The following is a 14,526-nucleotide window of genomic DNA, read 5'->3' on the forward strand; positions in this document are numbered from 1 at the left end:
GAATGTGATATAATATATAAACCATATTACTAATCTGAAGAAACTCTGCTCATTCACCTTCTTCCCCTCATGAAGCCAGGCCACTACCTGGCTTATGTTTGAACAAGGCTAGCTTGATATGGGTTGCTACTTGAAATGGGCTTAAGCAAGACAAAACATTTCCAGTTGGTGATGGGAGGCAGAGGAATGCAGAACATCCTGGGAACAGACCAACCAGTCTTTGGCTGATCAGTGTAGCCTGCATTTGAGAAACACTACTAGTGACAGGGCAAAAACTGTGCGGTTCATATTAAATGTTTGTAAACATAGCTTGTAGATAAAAAAGGTCCTTCCAACTAGACATTAATAAAACATGGCAGTGACCTAACACCTGCTGTCTGTGCTGCTGTCTCATGAAGCTTTGAATCAAGTTCATGATCCCAAAGTCACCTTCAAGACACCTGAAAACCTGGGCTCAGGATAGCTATTTCACTTCACACAAGACAAAAACTTTTCACAGTGGCCTCTTCACTTATGGAGGCACCTCACACAGTAACTCTGGACCATGGCAAATCCAAACACCTTCCGCTCCCAGGCACGCTTCTGTCACTCACGTCTTCAAACAGAGTCACCAAGAAGGTCGTACACTTAAAACAAGCAGGCAACCGCTCCATGCTCACCCCCACAAGATCACGACAACAGGCACTTTGCACTTCCTTTCTGCAGAGAGAAAGGGTGGGTCACACTTGTGAGGTGCTGCCGGTGTTACAGAAGGCACAAAGCTGCTCGACACGGCGGTGCTGACAAACTCCCACCACGCAGAGTGACGGATCTGGAGAGCTCGCAGTTAAAAAAAGCTTACACGGGATACAGTGCATTATTATTAGCCCGCAAGGTAAATAACGTCACATACAGAAAAACCAAAGCACAGATCTGTCAAAGGTCTGTCAAACATCTCTTTGAAAGTTTATGCACTCAGGCAGGAAAAGTTTGAATCTCCCAGGCCCTGTCTATAGTCACACAGCTATCAAAGCTCTAACATCCAGCATCCAAGCTCAGGCCAGCAACAGTTTCCTTTAACAGTACTGGAATATGACCCTTGTCTTGCTCCCACTCCTATAACTTTGTCTCAGTTTATCATCAGGCTGTGTTTGGTACTCACAGCAGAAGGGATGGAGTGTAACGCTGTGTTTTTAAGGAGCATTTGGTCATTAGAATCACAATGTTTTTATACCAAGCATTAAAACTAACAAACCACTCTGGAACAAAACAAAAGAAAAGAAAAAAAACAACCCCAAAGTGACCAGCAATACAGTGCTAAATGAGAATGAGATAATCTGCTATTTTTATCTAATAACTCAATGTATAATACTCCAACAGCCCTCTACCACAGTGGGGCAACTCCATTCACTAGAGCATTTGTCTTTCATGCATTGTCAGGAACAAGTATTGCCCAGTGAGCATCAATAACAGCTGAAGGGCTGATTCTGCTTGGTAGATGAGTCCTGGCACAGGGCTCAGGAGGACAGCACCAAGATCTTGACTCCTGCTGAGGTCTGAAATGAACTTTCAAGGTTCAAATCCTCATCGGAAACCCAAAAGAGAAGTAACTGGCCTGAGGGGATAGTAGTTCTGCCTATAAGCTGATCTTATTAAACATTTTCACTAGTGACCATAGCACAGTGACATGGTCCACTACAAATGTTATAAGAATACTTGCTGATGTGACAGTCAGAAGCATTATAAATAAAGATGAGGATCAGAAAAACTAAGGAAAGGATCAACACACAAAGCGTGAGGTCATGCACTTATGAAATAATCAGATTCTTCTGCCAGAGAATAATGGCATTCTTTAGGTCTCCACAGCTGGAAATGGAAGGGAAGAAGAGCTGGGGTGAGCCACCAGTGTCCAGCAGACTTGAGGACAAAAGAGAAGCACTCACAAAGGCATGAAGTGAGGTGTTCCCAAAAGAAGTAAGAAAGCATTAATGTCTCTTTGCTAAGATTCACACCTCATGCACAATTTGCTCACTCCCACACAATGGAGATTAATTCAAGCGGGCACAGACACGGAATTTGGTATAATGCCAGGTTTATCTTAGGGAATGAAACCATAAATAAAATTAACATTGAGGAGATAGAAATGTTCCCTAAGCATGGAATAAGATTTAAGAACCCAGGAAGGAAGCTGCCTGTATTAAAGAATGCTGTTGGCACAACAAAAAACAGGTGCAATATAGCCAGGGATACACTTACCCCAGAAATCAGAAGATTCCTATCAGGAGAATGAGACTCTGGATCAGGTTTTCAGTAAGGATAGCAGGACAAAAAAAAAAACCAAAATCAAACCAACTGATCAATTTAAGGGTGGATCAGGATATGGAAGTAGCCATATGAGAGACAACCATGTGGAAGAGTGCCATCTATGACAGGAGATTTGGTTTAAGGGTTGTAAAAGTCTCACAGATTCTGAATTCCAGGTCTTTCAAAAATGCTTTAAAATTATGTTCTATGGCCGAAATAAAAATTGTTAATTCTAATAATGTAACATCTGCCTAGTAGAGTAGGAGACAAAAATCCACCTTAAAATGTGAAATGATACACTAAAAAACAAATAGCCCATGTGAGGTCTTTTTTACTTACTAGTCTTCTGGTAACCGTAACAACAAAATGCAACGAGTTTCTACTTCAAAGAAAAATTTTCTTAATTTGGGGAAAGCTAATATACTTTTGTGTAAATGGTGACTCTTGCTAAGCAAGTGTCAAAATCTAGAAGCTGAGGAAGGTATAGATTGTAATGCATTCACTAATAAATCCACAGGTAACTAGAAATATTTGCGAAATAAATCAGCGTTACTGTACAACAAGATGTTCTTTTGCATTCATGTGATCATTGAAAAAAAAACAGGCTAGGAAATAAGTTTTCATTTGCAAATTATGATGCCAATTCCAAAATCCCCAGCTTACCAAGATGTTTCTTTATGTGCCTGTTGTAATCTAAAAAGCACTTTTAAGGACAGAATAAATGTCTCTTTCAGGCAGGCTGTTAATACATTTTCCCTCTCAGCATCTCACAGAACCCTCTGCTGTGTGATGTTCCCTGTCCTCTGTGGGGCTTGCTCAGGCCTTGTTTACCTACACAGAGAACTGCCTGGGTGCTGGAGCTGTGTTTGCTGGATCAGAACAGACACTGCTCTTTGCGCTCCCGAGATAAGAGGGTGCAACAGTCAAGCTGGTTTTGTGTGTCTCAATCACAAAATATGATCTTAATAATTACTGTGAATCAACTAAAACAGCAACTCATATCTTCTTCCCAGTAGCCATAAATTTAAAAGGCACTCTTAATTTAGTGCATTTTCATCTTGCTTCATGTGTTTGAGAATATTTATTCCAACAAATTCACAAAACCTCCTTTCAGCTACAAAGCAGAAGCTGTAAATTGTCCCATACCTTAGTTTTCTTTCAAAGCTCAGACAAAGGACTGTTCTTGTCCTTTTCATATTACGTCCACATAAATCAAAGCCCGGTAAAGGACAAGTCAAGTAATCTGAGAAAACAGCCTACACCAACTATACAATTGGATTGTTGCATGTCATGCTTCCCATTAGTCACAGACAGAAACTGGAAACTTTTGATGAGGTTAACAAAGAAGTTGAGAGTAGAGCTGTTGCATCATGGATATACTCAGTAAGCCTGTAATCTAGGACTCCATCATGCACAGCTGATGGATTACTGACTGAATTTCATTCTTCCCTCTTCTTGTTTTATAGCCAATGTCCTCTCTCTGCAGGAAGGACACTTGTGAGCTGTGAAGAGGCCTCTCATTATGATGGTTCATGATGGAACTGACTCCATGTCTGTCCAGATGTGTTCTCATGCTTTCTTCAGACATAGTCAGCCCTGTTTCTATCTATGTGCCAACTCAGTTCTATATTCTGAAGCGGGACTGATGGGGGAAGACAAGAGACTTTGTCCCCCTCCTGTTACACTGAGCATCGTTGGCTGATATAAATTGGCAATGGCTCCATTAATGTCGGACAGCTACATCAGCTTTATCATGTTTGATGGTCTGCCCTTCACCTGTGTAACTCAGCTGATGGCCACACAGGGACTTTTTTCCCAGCTGCACTGCTGAGAAAATGACCTTCTTGCTGATGGGAAAGTCGTGAGTCTTATGGTAGACTCACAGTCATAGTTTTAGAAGCAAGGAAACACATGTAGCAAAAGACAAGATGCCCAGCCCACTGGGGCTGTAATAACCCAGCGTCAGTAATGCAGGTGTAAAGTCTGTTTCATAAGCCCCTCACTGGCTGTGCTGCCACAAGCACGTGGTAGGGCACATCTGCAGCTGTGCCATCCTGCCTGCACTACAGAAAGCCCAGTTATCACAACAGAATGTAAATAATAAAGTGTTTTGCAGTCTTGAGGAAGTGATTAAAAGCATGTAAGATAGACTTATAGATGTTTTGTATTTTGAAATAAACATTTTTCTACTATTTACACTGAAAATTTGATATACCTTTATATCATCACTGAATATAAGCAGACAGAAGAAGCATCTATCACTCAGAACACAGAACTGACCTGCACAATCCATGTGCAAGACGACTGGATGGGGATAAAGCCTGTGGCAGTGAGACAATAGCATTGCTGCCGTGTTAAGAGAACACCAGCCAAACACACTGAACCACAGAACCGTGGGATCTGGACACAGCAGTTGGTGTCCACAGTAAGAAAAATGTCATGCTATTCAACACTTAATGTCACACTCAGGTATTAGAAGACACAACTGTTGCTACTGAGTATTTGCATGCAGACCTGCAAAACTCCTGCTATTCTGTGAACATCGCTGAAAGCTCCCTGGCATCTGCCATGAGGCAATTCACCCTGCTCTGGATGAATAAACTGAAGCTGTTTCAAAAGACAAGAGTTGCTCAATGTCTCTATAATTTGTTTATCTGCAGATTTTGCAGTGCTTCTATGACAGTGATTCAACGGTAGCAAAAAAACCCATGGAGGTAAACCAAAAGGAATGAGGTTGATGAGTTGAAGCAGTACCTCAAACAAGTCACCTGTCATTTATAATGGAGCGCAGTTGGCTAGGAGAGGAATAATAGGACACAGAGTCTAAATTGAAACCACAAAGTGATGTTCTGGAGAAACAACGATGAAGGCAGGAAAACAAAATTACTGGAAAGCATTTGCATTTAAACCCAGAATGTTTGAGAGCAGAATCATCTATTGTAACTTTCAATTTAAGTTGTTTCTTATATATAAAAGTTTCTCTACACAAAGAAATAAGACGAAGGTAAGCTAGAACTTGCCCTTACCCTACTCACAGGGTAAGGCCAGTACAGCTCTCTGATTAACCAATTTGTTATTGTTATTCAGTTTATCCTAACCTACTCTAGCAGGGATTTAAACTAAGCTAGAAAACTGTAGGGTACGCCCAGCCCCTGCCCTGGAGGGATGTCTGCTGAGATAAGGAGATTGCTTAACCTCCCAGCAGGACCCCCCCTGGGAAGGCAGCTAACTTTGCACTTATGGCGAGAAAAAACAGACCCAGAATCCTCTGGGAGACCCTACGCAGATCCTTTGCAACCCATTGGCCTTTACCCTCTGACACCCACCCCCTGTATCCCTATAAAAGCTAGCCCTCTGCCCCTGCGGGGGAGAGAGCTCTTGTCCCTGGCCTTCCCCTTCGCCGGAGTATGGACCCACAATAAATCTACTTTGTGCGGAACCAGCCACACGAACCTCTCGTCTCTCTCTCTGGTCTGGCTTGGCCTGGAGGCTGCCCTGCAGAGCTGAGCTGGAATCACGAGCTGATAATCACTAAAGAGCTGACAGCCTCTGCAAGGGCCCCTCTGCCAGCAGCTGAGGGAAGATACCGGGCCTCAGGAAGGCGATTCCTTTCGGGACCATCTCTCCGGACCGGTCACCTCTACCTCGGTCAGAGCTACTGCCCCCTCACCAGCTGTAACAGAAAACCACCCTAATTTTGGAATTAAAATAACCCCAACTGGTACTCAATTTGGTACACCAATTTACTATCCCAGTTAAATGGTCACCCTTTTTAAAAAGAAATAGCAAGCCCTAGACAAATAATTGCCCTGTGACCCATCAATGACAGTAACAATACTGTTGTCTGTTGCTGCTAATGGCAAGTACATTAGTACTGGTCTGACACACAGGCATGTTTTCTGCACCACAGCAATAGCCAGCTTTATAATCCAATAACATACTAGAATTAAAGCTGACATTTTTAATATCTTCTCGGTGCAGTATTTGGTAACTGCGCATTAGGAAAAGATGCACATCTCAGTTAATGCAAGCTGGGGATTTTGGACATCATTGTTGATTATTATTACTTCAGGACTAACATCGTGCTTGGCACTATGGAAAGCAAAAATTAAGACAGCTTCTGCACTGAGAAATGCAGACTGAAAGAGATAAAAATGCTGGGGAGAGAGGGCAAGTGATAAGAAGGACCAAACATTTTGTAAGGGCACAGCTTCTAGGCCAGCCCCTATCTTGGTGCTTGCTTTTCCATCTTCATGGAGATACTGCCTGCACATTTCAAAACTAACCAAACTTTCTGTTATGGTTGTATCCAAACATGGTATTTAGGCTAGACTAAGATGTACCACTAACTCTGGATGCAAAGCAAATTACACAGTAACTAATTGTACTTTGCACTTACACTATTTCTCAAAATGCTGATGTCAATAAGCAAACAACAAAATAAAATATCATGCTATTCAACAGAAAGAAACGGAGGCAAGAGCAGTAGGTAGGCAAGGGTCAAGGAAGAAGTCATGAGGGGAACTCAACAGTCTTTCTGAACCTAAGTCCATTTTTTATAAGAGCCCATGGTTCACTGCAAAGATAACAAAGGCCAAGTTTTGCTTTTATAAAGCAGAGTGATTGCAAGAAAGTGTCAAATGAAGTTGTGACACCTCAAATCCACTACTGGCTCAGTAGGACAGGTGACATAAAAAATAGGCAGGGAGAAAAAAGACCCAATAAAGTTGTCTTCAGAAACAGGAGTTCTGAATAACATACTCCCTGGTACCTGGGAGAGTATACAATCATTTATTTTTGGAACACGGCCAAATAAATCTGTTTTCAAATAGAAAGACATCTGAGACAATTATATATTATCCTACGTGATCTGATATTTTCCAGTAATTTCAATAATTAAATGTGAGTAGAGGTCTCAGAGCTAGAATCAAGGAAAGGGAAAAATTACACCAAATGTGTCAAATTGCCCTACTGCTGGTATAGACACAGACAGGCAACTACAGCCATTGAGAACATGGGGAAGGAAAATGTCCCCAAATGGGAGGGCAGTGAGAACAGACAGAATTACTCTTTTTCTTTTTCACAACTTTACTTCCAATTGTGGTGGGTCAATCCCAGCCAGCAGGTAAGCACCCATCCAGCTACTCAGTCATGCACTTATTCCTTTACCAGCATGATGGGGCAGAGAACAGGAAGAAAAAAGCAAGAGAACCTGTGAGTTGAAGACAGTTTAATAAATTGTTGGGGTTTTAGGAGTTCTCCTTCTGTTTTCTTTAGAATTTTCCCCATACATGTTTCCAGGGGGACAAATTACTTGGTGCTTAAGAAAAACGAAAGACCTGGCCAAAGGAGGAGGGGTGCATCTGGCTACTCTCTTTCACCTGGGCTGGTGGGCAGTTAGGTCTCAGCGTTTGGATGGAGAGAGAGGCTGGAAGGAATTTGTCAGCATAGCAGGCTTCTGCTTTTTCAGCTGCCTTCCTTCTACCGGAGGAACCCCGGGATCCCAAGCCCGCCTTTCCCTGCCCCACTGGGAGCCAGGCTGCGGCTGCCCTGCCCCTGTCGCTGCTTTGAGCCTTCACTATATCGTAGCCCCGCACGCCCTGCCTGCCGAGACCTCCAGGGGTTCCCGCTGCAGCTCTGGAGTTCGATACGTCTCGTCTGCCACCCGGGATTTGTGCTTGTCCCTGCAGTTCCAGCCTGCTGTTCCAGCCTGCTGTTCCCGAGGGTCCGGCCGGACACCGGGATCGGCTGCCCAGGGGTTTGTGAAGCCTTTGTTCCATCCCTTCCCGGGATCCCAGGGCACCGGTGCCGCGTGCTCCCCGAGCTCGCTCCGGAGCGCCCCCTGCAGCCGCGGGGGAACCATCGCACCTGCCCTGCTCACCGGGAGCCGCCAGCGCCCCTGCCGGCTGCGAGCGGAACTGCACCCGAGGGGAAAGGGCCCGACAGCCGAGAAGGCTGGCACTGGGTTTGTGATTGTTTGCTGTCACTGCCATGGTTATTGCTGTTTGTTTGACTGGTTACACACATATAGATATATAATAGTAAAGAACTGTTATTCCTATTCTTCATGTCTTTGCCTGAAAGCCCCTTAATTTCAAAATTATAATAATTCAGAGGGAAGGGGGTTGCATTTTTTTTTTCATTTCAAGGGAGACTCCTGTCTTCCTTGGCAGACACCTGCCTTTCAAACCAAGACATAAATGAAGAGGAAAAACAAAAGAGCAATCAAACAAAAATGGAACCAAGTGATTCAAAGGCAGTAACTCATCACCTCCCTCAAGCAGACCAGTGCTCAGGTATTCTCTGAGCAACCACAAACTTGGAAGACATCCCTCTCCCCCTTTCTTCCTCTATCACCACTTTCACTGCTCTGCTTGATGCTGTACGGTACAGCATATCCCCTTGGCCAACTCAGATCAGCTGTCCCTGCTGTGTCCCCCCTGCTAACTTCTTGCCCCTGTTTACTGGGGAAAGTGGTGAGGAGTGGAAAATAAGAGAACATTCAGCTATAGTCAAAATATTGATGTTGGAGCCACCGTTGGAGCCACAAACCACAGCACCATAGAGGCTGCTATGAAGAATATTAACTCCATCCCAGGCAGATCCAGCCCACTAATGCACAGGGTAAAACAGAACCAGGAAAAGCTTAAAGCACACCTAGGCAGAGAACAAGCTGACAAGAAATTTAATGTTTTAAGAGTACACTCTGCTCTCTCTTTTACAATGCACTCTCTCAGTATTTGCTTCCTGAGCCTGCTGCAGCACATGTAGCAGCATGATGGGAGCCATTAACTCCTATAGGTGAGAAATAGACCAGACTGGGTTGGGTTGATTTGTATTTCATCTCTAAAAGGGCTTTTTTTTCCCCCAGAATACTCCCAATGAAAGGTCTGCACTCATCTTTCTGGATCCATGTATGTTACCAGAGGCAGATTAACTCTTTATGGCCACAGTATCTAAAGAGGCAGGACACAACAGAGACTGAACCTCAGCAGCATAAAAATTCTCTGACTTAAGATTGCTCCATACATGCAAACCAATAACAGGGGTCATTTAAAGAGGCTGAAAAAGATCTTAAAGCTGGAATATTTTGGTGTCATATGAATGATTTCCCTCTGCAAATTGCTCAGTCATACTCTGGGAAGCTGAAACTGTCACAGAAATTAGGCAGAACAAATGGTAAACTAATTTAGAAAAAATATTTTATTCATAAAATGACTCAACATTGGTGCATAAATAAAATATTTTGGAGCTAGATAATTTAGTCCCTGAATACAAAAGTCAGAACAATTTTGTTCTTCCTTCAATACCGAAAACTAAAATAATAACAGAAAAATTATATCCAGACTGGGGACTGTGAGGCCTCAGCTACTTGTCTTTGGATGTTTAAAACCCAGGTGTCCAACACTTCGTAGGATCACTTCCCACGTTAGGATCATTTAATGAGTAAAGGGCATGTTAACTTTCCTTGAAATAATAATTATTCCAAATAACTATAAAACCTTGGTTTTCTAAAATATTATCAATTTTTAAAAAAATCTATATATGGTGTAGGAATGCAGAAACTGTCTTCCTTCACTCTCAAGTGGAGAGGTAAACCTTAATGCAGAAACAATATACATGATAAAAATGTAAGTTTTACAAAAAACAGATTTTATGTTTTAAAGTTGGACCTCTAACTTCAACAGAACAAAGAAGGTAAAGAACTCACATTAGTATCCATGACATTTTAAAATATTTGCTACCAGTTGTGAACTTTCCTAAGGATATATACATTGCTATCAAACACTGATAAAGGTAGTACAAGATAAACAGGGGATTTCCTTTTGGCAATGAAGACATCATAATAGTCATCCCAGCTGGATGTCAGAAGAGTGACAGGTAAGTCACTCTTAGAATGACATCTAAGAATGCACTGGATACAAAAATCAACTCTGTCTTTGGTTTTGAAACACAGTCAGTATGAAGAATACACCCACCCACCCCACCACACTCCATTTTCTTTTGTATTGCCAGTGGATTTTTTTCTAGAAGTCACACCATTAGAAGTTATCTGTACACATTTCTGCTGAAAATAAATCTAACAATAGTTTTCAACACAGGTATCTTTGTTCACATCTTCAAAAAGGCAACCTATAAAAGGAAGCAAAAACAATACTGTAATTAGTTTCAACATTGCAGGTAAAACAAAAATGTTTCTTTGTATCAACAGAAATTATGTATTATAATAATCTTTTTACTTAATAACACATTAATGCAATGAGAAAACAGAGGCTATATTTGAAAGCAGTGTTACTTTCCCACCTCTTCTCTACTTAACATCTAAAAATTCCCAAACTTTCTCTTTTTGCTCAAGCACTGCACGTTGCAGAATTAAAACTCTTTTTTCCTCCAGGATAACAAAGCACAATGTTTATCTCTTCTAACTTAAAAGGCTATTTGGTAGTATTTTTAAACTAGCTTAGATTAAATCTTTGATACATTCCCTGTTTTGTCTGAATATTAGTCTGTTGAACAGTGCTGTCCACTGTAAGTCAAATCCTGATTCCAAAGTGTAGTGGTTTGGTCCAAAATACTCATTACTGTTTATCTGCTGTGAGATAAGAATTAGGAGAAATGCAAAACAGGCACCAAACTTGAAAGAATATAAAGAAGTTTATTAACAGACCTAAAAGAAGAAAAAAAATTATACCACCTTCAGAACTCTCCTCCTCCCCCCACCTTCCTCCCTTCTCCCACTGACAATGTGAAAAGACAACCCTTGAGATGTTCAGTCTGTTTACCACTTCCATAATAACCTTGTTCAGTCCATTTAGAAAGAGAAGTCTCTTCTTGCTCATGCTATGAAAACATTATCACAACGAGACAGCCGCCCACTTCCAAATATCGTTCAGTCCATTTAGGAAGAGGAGTCTCTCTGCCTGCGTGTGAGTCCTTTCCCCCGACTTGCAGCTTTTCCCGCAACTGCTTTCGAGGGTCCACTCTTGAAGTTTTTTGGGGTACAATTTTTAAGGTTGAGCCGTTCAGAAACAAAAACAGAGGCCCTTCTCCTTCCCTGGGAGCAAAGGGTCTTCATCATCTTCATCTTTAGGACTATCTCTGGGAGCATCTCTACGGACTGAGGTTTTCTCCTTTCCCGTTCGGAGCAAAAGTCCTCATCTGGTTCATCTCTCCCTGTCCAAACTTCTCATGAAATTACAGCTGCGTCAGCATCTGCCTATCTCAGCGCAGGTGCTTTTGCTTACGAGTTGAACACTCCACCCCCCATATCTTCATGAAATTACAACAGGATACTCTGATATATCATAGCTTCACAACAGAATTTCAGCTTTAAGCATCTCCTCTCTCTCTTCCCTCAGGTTTTCAGCTCTTCACAGCAATAAAAGGGTTACTCTCACCTCGGCCTTGCAGCTTTACAGCTGGAATGTTGAATTTTTTCTTATCGCAGTGGAGAGGGGGGAGAGCCGAGCCGCTCCGGCTGCCCACGGCAAGGCAGTGGGGGGGGGGTTCCACGGCTGGAACAGGTCCATGGCTTCAGGATGGCCGTGGCCCGGCCCGGCCCGGCCCAAGCAGGGCCTGCTCGGGCCCTGCAGCCACCTGTCCCAGCGCCGGAAACGAGAGAGCCCTTGGAGGGGGAGTTTGCCTATTCTTAAATGTGGATCACAGAGGTGATCACAACTTTAAGTGGCTTAGAGAATTGTCCATATTCAAACTGGCCAGCTGATAGGTTCTATCAGTTCCCAGAGGAAACTGTAAGCACCCCTTAGCAAGGACGTCCCTTCCGGGACTATGCTTGCTAACCTATGACACAAAGTCACAATGAAAAGTCCGAAGTCATACAGAAAAATACCTTACATTTTGAAATAACCAGGAACCAAAATCCTACCTGAGGGGAGAAGACAAATATTTGTATATGATCAGAAGATGGCAAATGATGTACCTGTTCTCTTTACTGCACTAAGTGAACTGTCTAACAGCTATTTAGAGGGAAGGTGATCTATCAAATACAAGAGACCTATAGGATTTCTGCTGTCCCAAACTCATTTGTTCTTGGTCACATGCATGCAGCAGTTTCTCCTGTATGGTTTTGACTTTATTTAGCCTTCTTCAGGATCTGCAGGATACTAATGGAGAAAGTTAAATTAGCAACCTGGTCTAGTGGGAGGTGTCCCTGCCTGTGGTGGGGGGTTGGAACGAGATGATCTCTAAGGTCCCTTCCAACCCAAACCATTCTATGATTCTATGATTTAAAGAACATACATTTTCAGAAATGTCTATAGGCAAACCTTGCCAGCAAACCACTCGCTGTCCAGGGTGGAAACTGGTCTGCTTTCTCATGAAAATCTCATCACACTGACACATTCCCACAGAGTGTTTTCATTCAGCTCCATCAGCATTTTCCAGCAGTAAGCTGCTACATCAAAATCATTTCTGTCAGCTCAACCAAGGGGTGTTGTAAAAGCCAGAGACTACTCATCATGTTGGGAAATGTATCCACTATGCCAAAGATTACCACTCTCAAAGACAAAATATGAAAGCAAAATCAATATGCTTGTCACCTTTCTCATGATTTAGTTGCTCAGATGAATAGAGACAGATACATAATTATTAAAAAATATAAAATCTTACCTCTGTGGAAAAGTCATAACTTATACAGGCTAGGGATGAAACACTGGCACCAGTCAAATCAAAGACAAAACTCACATTGACCTTAACAATGTGGGAGATTTGTCCTTGCATGGCAAGGAAAAAATAGAAAAATCGAGAAAAGCAATAACCATCTCAATACACAAGACTCAAAATTTTAAGCAGATTTTTTTACCTGTGATTGCAGACTCCTTTGCTACACAGTTTTGAAGTGCCATTAGAGTGGATATATTTGCTTAATTTGACTGCTTGCTATATTTTATAATGTATGAAATACACTTTTCCTCTCCTCTGAGAGAGTTATTTGCAACATAATGTTTCCCTAGACTGCTAGGCTCTCCTACTGCCCAATAAACTGAAAAGCAACAAGAGGAATAATTTATCACTGTCTGTGTTTATATTTACTACCAATGTGAATGAAAAGAGCACATTAGATCATCCCTACAGCTGACATAGCCAGCAAAAAAAATGGAAATCATAAGCTGTTTAAAAAAACACCTGCAACCCATGAAAATACTTGAGAACAGAATCAACTGAAACTAAACCACTTATGAAGTTTCACCTTATCCATCCAAAGTTCAACATGAAGCATATAAAATATTCCTTTATTATACTGTTACTGTAGATGCAGTTGGATCTCTAAACAGCAGTAAACTGTATGTTCTACATAATAAATTAATAACTTGGAAAAATGTGACTAAGTGGTTCTCCCCCAGTTTTCCATCTACTAGGATACTTTCTCTACAAGACAGACAACTAACTACTAGCTTCTTCCAGCTTTAGTAGCAATGCTTTCAGCAAAGTCTGCACATCCAATATTTCATTGCTATGAATGCATTTTGAAAGGAAAATAATTTGCCAAACAGTTATCTCATCTACACAGGTTTATTACTAAATTCAGAATAAAAGTCAGTTCTCTAATCAGTTTTTTTATTGACCTTATCTCAGCATATTGTCCCCTTCTTAAAGCACTCAGCCAGTATTAATCCACCCTTAAGAAAAATTTATGTACTCTACCATCCATACTTCTATGACAGGAGACTTTTTTTTTCTTTTCCTCTTAGTTTTTCCTTTCCTCTCAAGATTTTAATCTTACTCTGTCACAGAGTATCAAGTACATCTCAGCCCTCTATTCCATTAGTCTCCACAGAGCCAGAAGCTGCTAAGACCTCTGGATAATGAACAAACATAAACCACAGATTTTCAAGCATTTTAAGAGATATCAATACAGAGGGAGCACCAGAGCACCATAGATATATGAACAATATATATATCTTACAAAATCACTCTTTCAGTAAACAATAAAGCAGCAGCAACTTTGTTAAAATCTCTTGGAGTCAGGACAAGTTAAGAAATCCAGGTAGTGATGTTCAGTTTTAGAGGATGTGCTCTCTTGGCTTTCTCAGGAAAAGCACAGAATGGTTTGGGGTGGAAGAGACCATAGAGATTATCTAGTTCAAATCCTACTTGCTATGAGCAATCTGGTCTGGTGAAATATGTCCAAACACCAAGGAATAAAAGGGGAAAGAAAACAGTTGTAACTTCAGAAAGTATTTTTTAAAACTATGGAAACCTAACAAATTTAGGAGATAAAAG

The 14,526-nt window shown here is 41.7% G+C and overlaps 1 protein-coding gene across 4 annotated transcripts in view; it reads right to left on the minus strand.

Annotated features, from left to right (window-relative positions):
• The window catches only part of UBE3D (ubiquitin protein ligase E3D), a 164,325-nt gene that overhangs the window by 73,717 nt on the left and 76,082 nt on the right, over positions 1–14,526 (minus strand). Inside the window, exon 10 of one of the 4 annotated variants that reach the window (XM_042016464.1) lies at positions 9,464–10,416. The exons of the other annotated variants lie outside the window; for them this stretch is intronic. Within the exon in view, the coding sequence (XP_041872398.1) occupies positions 10,396–10,416 (21 nt within the window). The 3' untranslated portion in view covers positions 9,464–10,395. Of the gene's footprint in view, positions 1–9,463; positions 10,417–14,526 lie in introns of those variants that run through there. 4 annotated transcript variants of the gene reach the window in all.

Source organism: Corvus kubaryi, unplaced genomic scaffold (assembly GCF_017639235.1).
Source record: "Corvus kubaryi isolate FWS band 111438036 unplaced genomic scaffold, C.kubaryi_AGA036_p1.0 split3-73, whole genome shotgun sequence".
Lineage (NCBI taxonomy): Eukaryota > Metazoa > Chordata > Aves > Passeriformes > Corvidae > Corvus > Corvus kubaryi.